Here is an 18435-nt window from a genome sequence, read left to right as displayed (position 1 = left end):
GTTAAAATCAACAAGGAAACAAGGTAACATAATCTAGGAGTAATAAACAGGATACGTCATGTTAGCGTAATTGTTTTCAATAAATTGGCAGATAAAATGTCCCTCTACATTTCACCTACACATTTAAAATTTGAAGAAACCATTTCCTACAAACTCATTACCTCAATAATATGGTCTATGTTGAGAAACTTAAATACGGAGAACAACAACAACTCAGTGAAAATCACAGAAGTAGGGTCTAAAGAGGGTAGGATGTACGCAGCCTTACCCCTACACTAATAGGACAGAGAGACCATATCCGATAGACCCTCAACTAAAGAAGATGGAAGAAGCGTTGATAGCAATTCATGACAAGAAGATATATTTAGAAAATTAAATTGAAGATCGCAGCAAAGAATATGAAATAAATACCGACAGCAAGTAATAGCAAGACAATATATTTAGAGAAACTAAATATGAGGTCTAATAGCAATAGAAACTTAAATAAGATTTGAGTCAAAATATTGATCTGACTACTTTCCCTAGAACGTTGCTGCTAGCCTGCTATCTGAATAATTTGGATCATATCAAACATCTGGAATAAAGAGATCGGAGCTAACTATTGATATGACCAGTAAATATTCGACAAGATCTGATCCACTCCCTACCTAACTAGCTTACTCAGCCCCAATCCCATATTCAATCCTATCTCTAAATAGGGCTTTCTTGATATGAAATGTTTCAACAAGCCACAAACAATCACATGTATTAATTAAAAGCAACAGCATGTTCCTTAAAGAGGTCAGAACTAGTCAAAACAATTCCTGAATCAAACAAATGGTAGTGGGTAAAAATCCAATGTGAGAAGATGCACATTAAAAAACGTAGGGCATCAAAATCATACAAAAATAAACAAACGTGCATCTTGAGCAATACATAATAAAAAAACAAATAGAATCAACAGGTCTTAATCCACACAATAACATTCATATTGCACCAATTCCAAGCACACAGATATAAACCTTGATCAATTCGAACACAATATTTCAATACCTAAACTTAAAAATGAAGAGCTAAGCATTACAGTACTTGACATTTTCAAAATTCAGACATTTAACTAGACATCAACATAAGCTATCATATCATTTCTAGATGAAATGAACATTACTATCTGTATATGATTTGATTCATTAGGAAAGAAACGAGAGACATGTTTCTTCACTTGGCAAGCATAGCTTGCTGAGCCTGGTTTTCTTGTTGCTGCTGATAGTTCAATGGCCTCCTGAAGAGCATGATGTGTGGCTCTGGTCGATGAATAGCATAGTGCACCCATCCTCTGCTCTGCTGAACTCCAATTGCACGCCACTCATTCTAGTTGTCAAATCAAACAAGACGTATTGTAAACCACAAGCAATAGCAGAAATCAAAATCTATTCGTTGACAGCAAAAAAGCAGCACATAGCCACATCTACTCTTGAGTTTACACATGGTGCTAAATTACAATCTAATAGTACAACACGATATCTTTAATCTGATTTGCCTTCGAGTAATCAAACAAGAAGAACACATTGTAAACCACATGCAATATCAGAAATCAAAATCTGTTCGCTAACAGCAACAAAGCAGCACAAAGCCACATCTACTCATGAGTTTACACATAGCGCTAAATTACAATCTAATAGTGCAACATGATATCATTAATCTGATTTGCCTTCAAGTACTCAAACAAGAAGAACACAATGTAAACCACATGCGATACAGAATATCAAAATCATTTTGTTTGATTACATGAAATAAAGCAGCACAATGTGCTAAATGGCACATCTACATATGAGCTTTCACATAGTGCTAAATGGCAATCTAATCATGCACATGATATCATCTATTTGGATCAGCATTCAAGTAATCAAACAAGAAGAACACAACTTAAACCACATATAACAGCAGATATCAAAATCATTCTGTTCGACCACACGAAACAAAGCAGCAGAAAGCCACATCTATTGATGAGTTTTCACATAGTGCTAAACGATAACCTAATAGCACACACGAAATCATTTATTTTGATTAGCATTCAACTAAATCACTTCAGTTGAAGAACTTCTAAAATGAAAGCACACAACATGCTGATTATCATTTGCTAGTTCAATTTCTCCATACGCAAAATTTATAAAGTGAAAATGAATACATACTAAACCCTAGGGGTAAAAGCGATCACTCACTTCAGAGAGAAGACGATTCTTCGGTAACAATTTCGCTACATCAGGAGGAAGAACAACATGCCTGAAAAATGCAAAATCCACAAAAACCAATGAAATACTAAAATCATTACGAAAAATAAGTGGATAAAACAAAATAAATTACTGAAATTCAAACTGATTAAACAAAAATACCTGTACTCGTAGGTGTCATCGAAGTATTTCTCAGAATACTGGATCTGCCCCATCTCTCAGTTCAAAAATAACTGGAGAAAGTAGATTAACAAAAAAAGTTGGTTTAAACAGATTTGTAATGAACGAAGAATCTGGAAAATTTAAAAAACCCTAATTTTTCAGCTAGAAAAAAGGATGGAATCTTCTAGAAACTTACCTCTGCGTTTGTGATGGAGAATGAAGACGAATGTGAGAAATGGATGTAAAGTAAGGGCAAAGAACGAATTCTAATGCTTTATGACGTTTGCGGATTTAATAAATAAGCAAATTTGTTTAAGTATTCCTTTTATTGTGTGTTTTAGATTTTAAAATGATAAAAGGAGAAAAACGGTACATTTTTGAATTTCAAATTTTGAATGTTTCCCGCTTGCACTAAAGATTGTGTCTAGATGTTTCCATACATGTGGAATTTCTAGCGTTTAAGTTATTTTTGCACAAGGAAAAAGATATGTTTTATTTCCGATTAATTTTTTTTTCTAAAATAATATTTATAGGAGTGTTAAGATAAATAAAAATTTGAATCATGATTTGTATGGATATAAAATTGAATTTTTACATTACTATACACTATATGAAACTAACCCTCCCTACTCGGAATTGTTAATTATAGTAAAACTTGAATATGAAGGTTAATATAGTTTCATATAGGGTATAGGAATGTAAAAATTCCTACAATAATATACATTTGTTGGATCATTATGTTCTATTCAAATTGTAACCAATCATAAGAAATTATGTTCTCGTCATGTACCTATTTTAGAAAAACAAATACATAACCTAATCTGATTTAACGTATAATTCTGGAAAACAATTATGTTGGGAAAAATATTAATCTAAATGTTGTACAAGTGTTAAGCGCTTTCAATTGAGCGAAAAACAACACAAAAACAGAAAGTCTATTAAACATATTTCGTACGTCTCGAGTCTATAACAATCAAATCGGCCCATTGGTTTTGCTCTGGAAAAAAGCCTTGTTCTAATCTTAGGAAACGATTATGGTTTTGTAAGAGCTTTACACATACAACAAAGAAAAGTGCTAATAATGATTAAATAACAAATCAACTATGATAAACTAAGGTAAATTTTCAATTGTTAATGTAGCAAAAATGGAGCCACTAGATCAGAGTATCTGTTGGCAACTTCCAAAACTGAGATGATCCTATTTTTCCGAACAATAGCTCCTATTAACAACTGAGGTGTACATTCACATACCAACAGTTCTTGCCTGTATTGCCGAATTCAGCAAGCATAACAGATGACACTACACTATCCCCTATATACACCAAAACAAACTTGAGAACTATACATCATTGTCTCAGACGAAAAAATGGAACCCAATTTCCACAAAATATGTGCAGAACAAATCATGCCTCTAAAATTCAATTGCTTCTCTTCTGTAAAATGAAGGCCACCAAGGCCAACCATCATCACATCAAGAACCCCCAACCTGCTTCTGCAGCATGGATGTTCCAGAAAAAACCATCATCTGGTAATTTTTCCGATAGTTTTTGAGCTGCAAGGAGAATGATGCATAGGTTAACCAAAAAAAAAACTAAAAAGGGATAGATAGATGAAACACATGCACGTGCTATTATATCAACTTATCAAGTTACCTGTTCTTCAGTGATCTTCTTAAAGCCAAATCTATTTGTCCAGATTGACTCTGCTTCTGCTGCTGAAGGAAGTACAAGGTTTTCTACATTCAGGGACTGCAGAAGGTTTTCAATACAAGAAAACAAAGACTGAAAGTAGCCCTGCACGAAAAACAAAATTAATTAAAACAAAATTACAAAACAAATTAAATGGCAAGGTATATCCTCACAAGGTAGGGCAAATTAAAATCAGACGCATTTTAAGCTTGAAATTTAAGTGAGTCACCTGTCCTTGACAATTAGAACTTGTCGCAACTAAAGGGAGCTCTGCTAATTCCTTCCCGAAAACACGGATAATGCCAGCAGAAACAACCACAGAACTGCAAAGTTGGAAAGTGATTCAGAATGGGTTACCAAATACTTATCTGGAGCAATGGTAAATTGATTTCTTACTTGACCAATAATATTGCGCAGAACATCCCTCCATAGTCTTGGTCCTTGAAATTCCTTCTGAGATATCATGTGTAAACAGAGTGAGGTCAAGTATTTGGTAACCCATTCCTCCAGGTTATGTGAATTAAACTAAGAGCATTCATAAGAGACGCAACAAAGAAAAGCAGATGTTAAATAAACATTATTACTTACCCATAGACCAAGTGTGGGATCAAATCTAGACGGCTAGTACTTGCATCAGCAATTGGGTCAAATCGATCCTATGCCACAAGACAAAATACAGATTATCAATTCACATGTATAATAAGTCTAGCCAGTTAGCGTGGAGACTACCTAACTCCCAAGCACACCACAACTAGCTACATCTAAAATGTACATCAAGTGAATAGGACTATAATACAACTGGAGTTTTTCAAGTGAACTGCAATACAGCATTGCACAGGGACAGAGTTGTTTGCAGATATGATAATCTGGGATTCTAATACCACTAGACTTGTGAGGGCATTATGAATAGGATTATAACAATTTGTCACTGGTTTTGCTTAGGCAAGAATAAAGCTGGGATTAAATAAGTGACAGTATATCCTTATCATTGTGTAAAACACTCCATAGTAAGCAGAGTCGCAATAAGATTTAAATACTTTAACAGGTATATTATACAAAAGATCAGTAGTAGAAAAACATTACTAAAGAAAGAAAACAGTAAAGAAACATGAATTTAAAGAAAAAAAATTGGTGTAAAGGGAAAGAGAGACACAAGGCAAAGTTATAAAAAAGATACTTTTCTAATAGGAAATCATCCCACTACCCTGATTGGAAAAAATTATCCCATGAATAGGGGGGACATTAATACTTCAATATTCAATCTTACGGACTCAAAAATAAAACTAAACTGCTACACTAAATTATGTCCTCTTTTCCATTCCCAATCATAAACCAACAACCCAAGGGGTTAGTAGTGAGCAGATAACAAGTTAACAACTAGGATCCCCACATTTGCTTTACGGATCAGGAGTTAGATTTTAGTTGTGATTATAGTTCTTTCAAAAATTATCACCTGGTAGCCAAACTTGACTTAATCCATATTCTAAATAAAGAAAGGGAAACTTCTGAAACATAAACAAATAATAATCAAGCTGGGCAATGATAGCAGTGGGTCAAAACAAAGAACTGGTATTAGAAACCAGTACCATTAAGGAAATGGACCAGAAACTGGTATTAGAAACAGCAGAACTCAAGCACAAAGTCTTGCAAATTGTGGGTCGAAACAAAGGACTTACTAAGGAGGAAAGAAAGTGACCTCTTCTCACTAACCTAAAAGGATATTTCAATTAAGCATTAAAACTCTGCTAAAATTTTCAAAGACAGAGAGCTTCATAAAGCTTAGAATAGGGAAGGAAAAAGAAACAAAAGCATTCCACTAGTATGATCAGAAATATATTAATATTAGAATTTAGACATGCCAAAAGCAAGCACACACCCTAAAAACAGGAATGATAGTTATCTCTGATTTCAAAAAGGTTAGTGATGCAAATATCAGGGAGCTTGGTTGCTTTCTTAGGTGGGGAGGGTGGGTGAATTAACTTTATGCACACAAAAGCATAACAACCTGCGACTATTCAAGTAAATGCCTAAAAGGACATGAAAGAGAAGAGGAACGTAATGGAAAAGGTAGTTGTATCTAATCTCAGAGGCAAAATGAGTTGTTAAAGATGCACAATTTGCAATTCTTAGCAGGAGGGCTCGTAGAGGTGATGTTGGTCTTCTTTTCCAACCAAGAAGTGGAGTAAGAAAGAAATTAGTAAAACGAACTCACATGAAAAATGGAAACAGCACCAGATAGCCAGACCCTTGTTTCTTCAGATGCCATTTTCCCACTCAGCAACCTCCATTTAATGTCCAGACTGGAGTTATTCTCTGAATCTTTTCCTTCGTTCTTCTCCTTCAAGACTTTGAACAGAGACTCTGGAATCTTCTGTTCTCCTTCTGATACCAGCTTTTCCAGAGCAAAATGAATTCTACTACAGTCTGTGCAGCAAAACCACTTATCTTTTGGCAATTCCTGTAATGAGAGTTTCAAACGTCGCGTAGAGATCAGTAAGTGTGAAAATGCTCAAGGTTAAGAATCCGTATATAAAACAAGACGAGAGATATAAGAAATAGAAGAACGTGCAATATAACAGGAAATTCCCCAAACCTGTAAGTCATCTATGTTGTGCTCCTTCAAACATCCAACATGATACTCCTTCTCACACTGCAAAAAGGAATGAAATTTCTTCAATACTTGACTATTATGAGAATTTTCACAAGAATAGAAACTTGAGATAATATATAATTAATACTGACAAAATAATACCTGATCACAGATAATTACTGTCCGTGCATCAAATCCTGATTTGCTGAAATCCTGACTCCTGCAAACATCAATGAATGATATGAGACTCCTGAACAGCATAGCAACAGAGGGAAATGTTCAATTTTGACACAGTTCTAGAATATCTTTTACTCTGCAACTGAAGGAAAATACACATCTAACTAAGCCTCAATAGATATATGATGATGCAGCGGCACAATGTTAAATGCACTCCCAAAGACAAGATAATTGTATAGAGAACATGTGATGATCACTATCACGCGATGATATATTACAGGACTATGATCCAAATTCCAGGCATTAGGCATATCTGGAACACATTCCGCACCTCGTTACTATCGAGTATGCAATACTCCCCCAATTCCAACTTATATGACGTTCTTTCCGTTTTGAGATATTCCAAAGTGTTTGACATCATTCCAATTCTATAAAACTTCCACATCTCTCTAGAATTCAGATTTATTAAACTATTCAACTTTTAAAATTTGATGTGATGTTTACTCTTTCAAACTAACTTTTTGTTGGATAATCGAGAAATTTCCGAGGGCCAATTGCGCACGGTTTGGAAATCAGTATAATGGTCAATGGGTTCTTTATCGAACTAACTTTTCAACCATTACTCTACAATTTTCCCTCCATTATCATTAATATGATATATACTTCAAACAATCTAGTCAAATACCGTCATATAAGAAGAAACTAATAGGAGTAGCTTTTTTACCTCAAGGGTGGTCCAGATATGCACAATACAGACTACCGAAAGAAACAAAAAGGATGCCCTTGAAGACTAAAAAAAATATCATCTGGACATCACAAGTGTGTCATTGTTCTTTAAACATTATGCATGTACTAGTGGTCATCTATAAAATTGAGTTGACTTAGTAGAGGAAAAGGAAAAGAAACGTTACCTGCACAGCACACAAACACTAACTTCAGTGTCTAGAGCTTCCACCATGCGAATGCAACGCTTTGTTATCTGTTCAAAGGCATCAATTCCAGCAACCCTTCCAGCAGCAATGGCATTGGCATTAAACTCGACGAATCTTTCTTTTGCAAACATATTTTCACAGTATTTACAATACCAGGTACCCATGGGAATACTTGGCAAAGAAACACATTCTGCATTAGAAACAAGATTGAAATGAGCATGTAATGGTCACGTGAAAATCTAAGTCTAGGTTGCTTGTCAGACATTCACATCCACAGTTTGATGACTCATAAAAATCACATTGCAGTCTAATCATTAAACCTAAAAACCCATATTCTGTATATCAAAATAGCTACTCCCTCTGTACCACCAATTTATATGATGCTCTTCCCATTTTTGAATATCCCAAATTGTTTGACACCATTGCATTAATATTATGTAATCCAACTTGCACAAATAAACTAATTGGACTATTCAAATTCAAAATTTCTCCCTATCAAACTACTGAAAAACTAGATAGAACCTGGTCTTTTTCGGTTCCAGCCTCGAATACATAGGGTAGGTAGGGCTGGGTGAGAAATGGTTCCCTCTTGCCAATAAACTTTCCTTTAGAAAAATCAAATTAACAATTTAAACCCAAAGTCAAGTCGAATGGTGACACGTAAAAATGGAATAAAGGGAGTATCTAAACACATAGCAATTAAAGCATTTATTCTGAATACATAGTATACTTATTTGAGCGAAGGGACAACCGATAAATCAAATAGGTTTGCAAGGTGACAATAAAGTCAAGAGACATATTACAGACATCTCTAGTGTATTTCATCCGAAGCACATCCAAGAAAAGAAGCATACAGGTATCTTGTGGAAGAAACTAGAGAAACGCAACAAAGATCAAAAGAAACACACCTACAAAATATTACATGGAAGGCCATAAATTGCACACCAATTACGATTTAACACAACTTCATCATATTTCGATGGGATGAGTTTATGCCTTTAGCATACAAGAAGGCTATGAAAGGCAATACATGATGATGAGTAGCCTTATGATTCAGACTGGCCCTCAGTCCCAAGTAAGAGGCTAGCAATTATGTAAGAGAGCAAGCGCCCATGGTTATAGTTGATGCAGCACTGTCCTACGTAATAGAGAACGAAAGGAGATCCACTTGACTATATGTACTCTGAATTTTGTACGCCACCTTCTCACTGTATAAGGCATCCATATCTTGCTGGACAACACTCAAGGTACCTACGGCTCACTTCATACAATGTCTATAAGGAAATAGGAACAAGTTGATACTTCCCTCAGGTCTATTTCTTTTTCCACTAGTCCTTCTAAACCAACCCATGCAATATCAGATTGTTAGTGTATCGTTATCTCACTTGTACTATACCAAATAGAACTAAAAAAGGTCTTTTGGGAAAAAAATATGCATCATTGAAACAATCAACATATTGCACTATCCTAAGACAACTGGATGCCGAATTGTTAAAAGGAGACCCAAGAAAGATAGTATCAAACACATCAACCTGAGTGAAAAGCTCTTGGACAATTGTCACAGCACAGGAGATCCCCTCCGTCAGCGCATATGGAGCAGAGATCATCATTTTCTTCGGCTGAGGACCTTCGTTCTTTTGAAAGTTTGATAGACAACTCATGCAGAGACACCCCATTGGAAGTATATATGTACAAATAACTGTCAAATAACACAAAAGGATTAACGCAAAGTGGCAAATGAAAGCTTTCAGCCAAAGAAGTTGCACTTAATCCATTTGTGCTTTTGAAGAATATCAGTTAGTGTCTCTTTCCTTTATATTAATCTATTTGCTGTATCAACGCATATTGCTTCTTTGACTTCAACAAATATTCATTCTCAGCATCCGTTAAGATGTAACATACCCACAACTAAATCCAAAAAGATAAAGATGTAGAAACCACAACACAATCAGAAAAAAAGGTGATAAAACTGGGAAGATCACTCGGATATGTCCTTGTTCCTTAACTTATCCAGATTAAACCACATATCTATAAGAAACAGATACTCACGGCTTCCGACGTGAAGCGCAACCTGCATGAGCCTCAAACTGTGAAGGGCTGACCTGTAAGAGCACGAGGACATTAGCATATGAAAGCTGATTCTAATAGTTAAGCACAGGAACTACGTACCTCAGTATTGCAACAGTAGCAATAAATTCCATGACCTTTCTTATAACCCTCGAGCAATTTCTGCCAGGAAACCGGAAGAAAATTAGAATCCCAATGAATGTGGATAAGGAAAAAACAACTGAACAAACTTTTCTTTTGATAGGTAACTTTTATTTCCCCAAAAGAGCACCAAGTGAGAACTATGGATGTATAAATCTACAGAACAAACTTCCAGCATGTTTACCAAACACATGTGAAAAGCAATTGGTTGAGTTGAATATTAACCTGTCCGCGGACATAATATGCTAATGCAGTTCCATCAGGAAGTGCATCTTCCTCAAATACAAGTTTGTGCATCCGCAGGTCCCTGTAGAGACAGAGCAAGTATGAAGTCAAAAAGAAGCACCAGGAAGCAATAACAGTATGCATAAGGTAATAGAAAGAATGAAACGCTTAGATGCCAGAGCAAAGGCAAAGATAAATCATCAAAGACCAGGAGAAAAAAAACTTTAACAGGAAAAAAGGCTTACTTTCTAGTTAACTTTCCGTGAACTTTGCTTTGAGTTCCACTGCCAGAAGGCATTCGATCGGTCAACTTTGTGACAGGCACAGATGAGGTAGGCCTAAAACAAATGTGGCAAATAATAAACTGAAATAACCTATAAGTTCTCGACAAGTAACAAATAACTACCATTGAAGGTGAGGAATCATAAGACAACAAAATAGATAAAGAGGAAAAGCACGAGGCAAATGTTTTAATCATCCAAAACAAGGAAAGAACATAATGGTAATGGTCCAGCATCACCTCAACAACAGAAGGAGAGAAAAAATCAACATATAAAGTCAGCAGACATTTGGTTCAGGCAGTTATCATTCTTTAACAATGCAGTAAGAAGGATGGCAATCATTGGGCTCAAGTCCAACTGTATGGCACTAACTTCGAACCAGATTATTGACTTAGCTTCATACATTGAGAAAGGAAATGAAACGAAGGAAAGAAGTTGAGCAACATTTGCATATGAGGAGAAATACGTGAACAAAAACAGACCATGAGGCATTTTCATCCTTTTAAGCTATCCGTCACTTAAAGGAAAAGATGATGACATTGAAATCAACCGGTCCAAGCAAATAGCAAAAGCACCTCAGTAGAAAGCCTTATACAAGATGGAAGTTTTACCTGGATATGACCCAAGCCAACTAACAACCCCGACCAACCATCACGAAATGAAAGAATGAAAGAGAAAAGAGTAACACAAAATACTTTTGTAAATGACCACTCGTGTTCAAGATGTTTCAAAACGCCAAATATAACATCAAAATCAAAAGCAATATTTAAGGCTTTTAAGATACAAATATTTCCACATCTTCTTGGAATCTTAATAATATCAAAGTAATCAAAACATTGACACAAAAATCTTGCTAATAATAGCAAGGATGAAAATAGCTAGATGCTCATACCTGCTACTAGCTTCACTAATTTCAGAAGGGGTAGATTTAAACTCCTTTACGGGTGTGCATGCTGAAACATAAATTTTGGCATCTGCACTTCCAATGGCATTTTTAATGGCTGCTTCCAGTTCATCAGAAGGAGCATCTTTACACATAATTAACACATCCCTCAGAGTTTTTCCATTCTCCAAATAGATGTATTCTGGTGGACGTTTGTTGGCACTACCCGCATGCAGCTCAAATTGATTTGGCGTAACAACCTATATTCAGTAAAATGATTATATCATATAATGGATACTTCAGCTAATCTACTGAATGAAATCAAAGAGCTACACTTACAGATGTTCCATGACAGTTATCACAGAAGCACAGTATTCCCGGCCCTCTAATCTCTCCCCGAAGTCCTGTTTCCGGACACCCTCTCACCTAATTTACAAAGATTTGATTAATCTCTAAACATAATTGCAACTCAATAATGACTATTTAAAACTCACCTTCGTGCCACGAATGTAGCGAACAGGTAAACCCTCCAGTAAACCTGTATCAAGCAGATCCTTCAACTTGGTGGGAATTTTGGTTAGTGCAACTTTCTTAGACATCTTCAACTCCAACTTTGCAGGAGCAGACATAGTTCCTACAGAATCAGTTTCATGAACCTCCTCTTCAATCTTAATGCTATCACACTGAGGCACCTTTGTTTCCTCCTTCGCTTTCAAAGCAGACCTAGTAAACCGCCTCGTGGGCATCTCAAATGACACCTTTTTCTCATCTTTACCATCACCCTGAGCAGTAACAGCTAATTCAGTAACAATTTCAGACTTTGCTTCAACAATGCAATCATCGGCCTTCACTGTTTTGGGCATTTCAGTCTTACCATCATCCCCACAATTTTGCTCTTTTTTACCATCAACCAGAGCAGTAACAATTAATTCAGTAACACTTTCAGACTTTGCTTCAGCAAAGCCATCATTGGCCTTTGTGGTTTTACCCACTTCACTCTTACTATCATCCCCACAATTTTGCTCATTTTTACCATCACTCTGAGCAGTAACAGCTAATTCAGTGCCAACATCAGGCATAACTTCAACAATGCACTCGTCAGCTTTTGCTGTTTTAGCCATTTCAATCTTAGTATCATCTTTTTGCTCATTTTTACCGTCACCCTGGGCAGTAACAGCTAACTCAGGAACAATTTCAGGCATTGCTTCAACAACGGCGTTTGCCATTTTACCCGTTTCAGCCTTACTATCATCTCCACGATTTTGCTCATTTTTACCAACAACTTCATCATCCATCTTATTACTTTTCTTCTCATCATCACTATTACAATCCAAATCCACCACATCACTCTTTGGCTCCTCCTCTTCACTCAACAAAACAACCACATTTTCTTCCCGTTTCACCACCCCATTTGACAAATCTTCACCCACAATTCCATTTTTACTCTCCTTCTTCCGCTTTTTTACAGAAACCTTAGCACTATTACCATTATTCCCAGGACTATTCTGAGAACTCAACTGTGACCTAGTAACCCTCCTTTGACCAATCGCAATGCCACATTCAGCCTGAGCCTTCAGCATCATCGCGAACTCACGCTTCATTCCTGTCCTAATCGAAGAAACCACAATTTCCCCTTGCTCCGAACCGTTTGCCATTGCAAGAAAATAACCTTCAAATACACTAATCAATCAATCAACAGATCCAATCTGATACCACCAAAATCCATATAAAATTCAAACACCAAATCCTAGCCTATTCACACAAAAAAAATAACAAAACAAAAACCTAAAATTTGTTCCTAATAATGATTCTCAATCATGCACAAATCATGAAATTTCTTATACACGCATAATATTGTCAGATATATGTAACATATGTTTATATATGTATTATTTTTTCGGTTTAGGGTATGATTTTTCTGAACGGAACAACTTTGAGGAGAGAAAAAGAAAAAGAAAAAGATGAACAGTTAGGGTTTCCTGTAAATCGTTAGACAGATAGAGAAGAGGGGTTTCTTCATTCAAGATGACATGAAAGGTTGTGTACATACATGTTAAATTCCCAAATTACCCTTGATAGTCTATACGGTGTTAGAGAAATATGCTATTTAGAAGGAGCCCCTCGAGTTTTTGTTTTTGTTGTTTGGCCACGAGTTATGCTCCAGTTATTTTTGCAGTATAGTTGGAGAAGCCCGGCACAATTTCCACAAAATAGCTTGTTAAATTGATAGTGTTTTGAAACCTGACATCTAAACTCTGTTCACTTTGGAAGTTCTTCATTTTTATTGAGGATTTTTATATGTTATATAAATGTGTTCAACTATGATCTATGTTTAAGTGTGTAAGTGAAAACAAGAGAAAGTTATATAAATTCCCGAGTGTTTAATTTATGTACTCTTGATTTAAAAATATATTACTGTAAAAATTCTTTACGCCAACAAATACATGATGTGAAAACTTTAAACAAATTACATATAGAAAAGGAATTTTTTTCAAAAAACCATACTCCTAGCAAGTTGTTCATTTGGTAGAGATTAATGTGACATCTATAGCTGTAACTGCAGTAAGTACAAATTGAAGGAGACAAAACGTAAAACAGAAAATTGAATTTTCCTTCATTTTATTTTTCCTTTAATTGCACTTTCGTTTTCTTGTTTCTTTTCCTGGAAGAAGAAACAAGAAAGGACCATGCATGTATACACCAATTCAGTTGAGCTGAATTACCAACATTAAGACAAGAAAAATAAAAGAGGTGTATATAGTATATGAAAACAAAACTTTACAGTAACATGAAGGAATGAAAGCACGGCCAAACTAACTCTGAGTTTTTCAATCCATAACATCTACTTTGCAGTAGGAAAATACAGTCATTAGAGTAACAAGAAGAATGACTCCATCTTTCGGAAGGATGAACACTAAAAGATCCCATTTTGTATTTTTCTTATTCTTCAGTTGTACTACTTCTGCACTTAAAGATCCCATTTTGTATTTTTCTCTTTAATCTCTTTTAGTTCAAAAGCTTCAATATATAATGGAAGAAAGAAAAAAGATGGTTATAATAATGAATATAAGAACGATCGTAAAAGATTTGCATGTAGTGGTTCAATCTTTGGCAAATCCAATTCTAGAGCTACGGGAAATAGAACATCTTTTCAAGATGATCCCAAGCCAGAACAGCTACCGACGAAACATGAAAGAATTGTTTGAGAATGTGCTCTTGTCACATTTAATCTACATGAATGCCAGAAACACCCATAAGACAAAAGTGGGCTTTGCCAGCAGCACGCCCTTAGCTTGAAAAAGCATATCACAACCATGGTTGTCTTGACCATTTTATCCTACACATATGAAAGGAACAAGCCGGACATCTACCCCATACCTTGAATAGAATAAGCAAATAAAATAACAAGACATGTAATGATAAAAGGTTATAATGTAATTAACAAGGAAAAAAATTCTGCCCCTAAATTATTCAGATCATGTAATTAAGAACCAAAAAGTTTTGGTCCCAGTTTATTCGATATCTTAAGCAAAGTACAAACATATAATATTACATAACAGAAACTATGTATGAACTAATAAATACAATAATGTTAACTGTATAAACAACTATTGGTACTGCAATAATATTTTCTTATTCCAGCGCTTGTCCATCAACACAAGACAACACAAGATTTGACCCCATATCGCGATCATCGTTTGTCGAGGTGAAGTGGAGACGGAATTTCAGCAGCAAAAAGATGTTGATTATCACTCAAATTACTTCTTTATAGTTCGATAGCGTAGTGATGTTGGCCGGTAAGGGCGTGACACACGCGTATCCTTGTAATATGATCCTTGTTACAATAATATTTTCATCAGAAGTTTTGTCAAAATATAACACATTTCTGGCAACTGCACCTCATGGCTGTCAACTTCTCTAATGCTTGGTAGTTGTGAAGGCAGGCCTAATGAGAGATGATAAATTTAAGAATATCAAGAGGAAAATAAGTGACAAGAGTTTCCATACAAATGATTATGCCCATCCTCAACTGATTCCTTTTATCCCGACAAAGTCCCAGTTTGCATATACAACAAAATCTCAAATGACCAATAATATGAAGTTCTATGTAATTTAAATCTTAAGAATTTTCATCTCCATAGTGAGCTGCAACCAAGGTTATAGTGTCTACCCCAACAGATTGCAGTATGAAAATACCGAAGTATCATGTAATTTAGAAACGTTAATAAATCTATATAGCTTACAAATGTACTTAAACATGTTAAACATACACGCACAGGCTTTGCATTATATACATTGTTTATTCCACTCTATAGAACAAGTATAAGTGGACATACCTGGAGAACACTCACATCCAAGTAACTAAGTTCAGGGCATTCTGTTGCTATGGCTATTATTTCAGCATCCCCAATTTGGTGGGAGCCACTTACATTGAAATGATGCAGAGAGCGGGTTCAGTAATAGCCACAAGTGCTTTATTCCCTACGTTGGTAATCAAATAGAGATTAATGACTTATTTGAGCGAAAATATCAGTAAGCAGGTAGCTAAGTAGCGAGTACTTGATCAACAAAAAAGTTTAAACTATCTGCAGTGAAAGAATATAGCTGGTGAATATTAACGAAAGAGAAGTTGTGAAGGCAAGGACCAACTAAATATAATTATTTGTCGAACGTCGCAATGTGGAACATTTCCAAGGGACTCAGCCAGGAAGGTGTTAAAAGAAGATGAAAATTGTGCCTAAACAAACTTCATCTTCAATGGACAAGCAACCACTTGCAGCAGCAATACAAACATAATCATGTCCAAAAGGATAAATGCTTATTTCAAAGAGCATTCAAGGATAGATTTATATGACAATTGAAGAAGAAAGTAATGCAAGCAATGGAGAGGTTGTCCCCAATCTTATCAGCAGAACACTTGGTTGAGACACAAACTAAAACTAAGGCAACATTATTTGAAAAAGAAAAAGTCACATACTTATCACAAAACCAAAGGCTAAGATCTGTAAATTTTCTTACAGTTCTCAGCAACAACTATAATTCCCTTATTTTCAATCTATCAAATGAGATGTGAACACCGCTATTATCAAACATAATAATTGAGTTCCAAAGGATATTGCACAGGCCAGATTTTACTAACAATATATTTAGGGATAATTAACAACTGCTGGAAACAAAAATCGTTTTCCACATCGGATACTAATAATGCACATGTCTCTATAGGAAACCCCATTCCACGGCTAAAGTGGTTCTCGAAAAAAATATAATAGAAAAGCTTGTCTAAAAGCTTGACCAGCTAATGGGTCAATTATAAGCATGAAAATATTTAAAAACATTATCAAGCAAACGAAAGAAAAGGATAGTTGTCAGATTTAACTCCAAAATCCAAATCAGATACTATTTTGAATTCATTAAGCAGTGATCTTACATGGTTTATAAAGTTAACTTTAGTTGTATAACTTTTACCGTAGTTGCAAATGAGCATTCGCGTCTTTTTGTTTTTATAATTATGTCCACCACAAGTAACCAAAAATAGAAAATATTGATACAAACTTAAATAATTCCGTAGCTGATTAGTAAATATGTTGGATCGATTTCAGACACGACGATAATATCTTTTGACTTTCAAAAATTAAGTTTGAACTGAATAAGTAAATGACCAAGCATGATACTTTCAAGTAACTTTAAGAAAATGTTGAAATAACAAGATATAAGCAACTGGGAAAATAAGTAGATGATCAATTATATTTGATCAAATAAGATCTTATAAGAATTAATATTAAACTATGATGGTGAACTATTACTGACCTTGTTTTGGAGCTCGAGGTAAGCAAAGGTCCAGTGACAGCCTTATCGCCTAACCGGGGGGAAAAAGTAGATATGAGTACCGATAAGCATTTAAAAAGTAAAGCAAAGTGTACGTGAGTAGAAGGACAAAATAAAATAGAAAAATTATTCTATTTTAGGATAACAAGAAGACTTACAAGGACACTCTTTGGATAATTTCGTCGTAAACAATATTATATGTAGAATGGTCATCACGGTTGGCTAGTGTGGACGGCCGGACTAGCACTTTGACGCAATTTGAACTCTTTGCTCTCGATAAGGCGATATAAAGTTGACCGTGGGAAAAAACAGGTCCTCGCAAATATATTCTAACGAAATCCAGAGTCTGACCTTGCGCCTTATTTATAGTCATAGTGTAGCATAATCTTACTGGGAATTGTGTTCTTTTAAATTGAACTGGTAATTTTTCATCTTGCGACGATAATAATAGTATTCTTGGGATAAATACATGTTTATTTTTAAAATCACTTGTCGCGATCTTAGCACTAATAACACGTGTCTTAATATCGCAGCATATCAATCGTGTACCATTGCATAAACCTTCATACGGATTCAAGTTACGCAACAATATAATGAGACAGTTCTCCTTCAAAGTTAATTTATAAGGAGGTAAACCAGCAGGATTCAAAGTGTGTAATAGGTCTTCAAATTGACTTTGATCATTAGGTTCAACTGTTTCGTCAATAGCAACAAATGTAATTGGTTTTTTCTGGAAATTTTGCTATTAGAATATCATTGATTTCATTCACAAAATCATTCTTTATCGTTAGGATAATGTGAGAATCTGCCGAACAAGAATTAGAGGAGCATGCTTGTGCATTTGAGAATGTCATAGCGAATAAGTGATCTAGAGATTCTTTTTCAATTGTAAAAGGAATAACTAAAGAATCTGGAAGTTCAATTTTGTTATTAGAGTTTACCCTTTCTTGCCCATTTCCAATTCTCATCAAGTAATCACAAAAAGCAGGATCTGTTTTGCCCTCATATTCTCAGATAGTTGCAATTTTTCAAGTTCGTCCCAAATGGTAGAATATAATAAACTTTCATTAATAAAATCTTCTTTTTTCCCGTTTCGAACAACTGAAGAGTTTGTCTAAAGTCACCTCCAAAAACGACGACTTTTCCCCCAAATAGCATATTTGTATCCATAAGATCTTTTAAGAGCAAGTCAAATACATCAAGCATTTTTTTTTAGCCATAGACACTTCATACCATACTATTAATTTTGCATC

General features: G+C 35.2%; 2 protein-coding genes across 2 annotated transcripts; both read right to left on the bottom strand.

Moving 5' to 3' along the window:
- Positions 1 to 931: 931 nt before the first annotated feature.
- LOC104210678 (cyclin-dependent kinases regulatory subunit 1) lies at positions 932 to 2699 on the bottom strand. The gene is made up of 4 exons (XM_009759624.2): positions 2569 to 2699; positions 2373 to 2443; positions 2202 to 2262; positions 932 to 1350 (listed from the first exon to the last, which is right to left on the bottom strand). Exons 2-4 carry the CDS (start codon positions 2423 to 2425, stop codon positions 1198 to 1200), a joined length of 267 nt encoding a protein of 88 aa, XP_009757926.1. The 5' UTR covers positions 2426 to 2443; positions 2569 to 2699; the 3' UTR covers positions 932 to 1197.
- Positions 2700 to 3457: 758 nt separating this feature from the next.
- Positions 3458 to 13403, bottom strand: LOC104210677 (uncharacterized). Its single transcript, XM_009759623.2, has 17 exons — positions 11851 to 13403; positions 11696 to 11782; positions 11366 to 11616; positions 10438 to 10530; positions 10193 to 10274; positions 9929 to 9988; positions 9809 to 9861; positions 9292 to 9458; positions 7739 to 7949; positions 6813 to 6870; positions 6654 to 6710; positions 6273 to 6518; positions 4649 to 4716; positions 4457 to 4513; positions 4290 to 4383; positions 4025 to 4165; positions 3458 to 3924 (listed from the first exon to the last, which is right to left on the bottom strand). The coding sequence occupies exons 1-17, from the start codon at positions 13009 to 13011 to the stop codon at positions 3844 to 3846; spliced, it is 2967 nt and encodes a 988-aa protein (XP_009757925.1). The 5' UTR covers positions 13012 to 13403; the 3' UTR covers positions 3458 to 3843.
- Positions 13404 to 18435: the final 5032 nt, after the last annotated feature.

This window comes from Nicotiana sylvestris, chromosome 11 (genome assembly GCF_000393655.2).
Source record: "Nicotiana sylvestris chromosome 11, ASM39365v2, whole genome shotgun sequence".
NCBI classification, from domain to species: domain Eukaryota; kingdom Viridiplantae; phylum Streptophyta; class Magnoliopsida; order Solanales; family Solanaceae; genus Nicotiana; species Nicotiana sylvestris.
The sequence above is the reverse complement of the archived record's forward strand: the minus strand, read 5'-3'. Positions and strand labels throughout refer to the sequence as shown.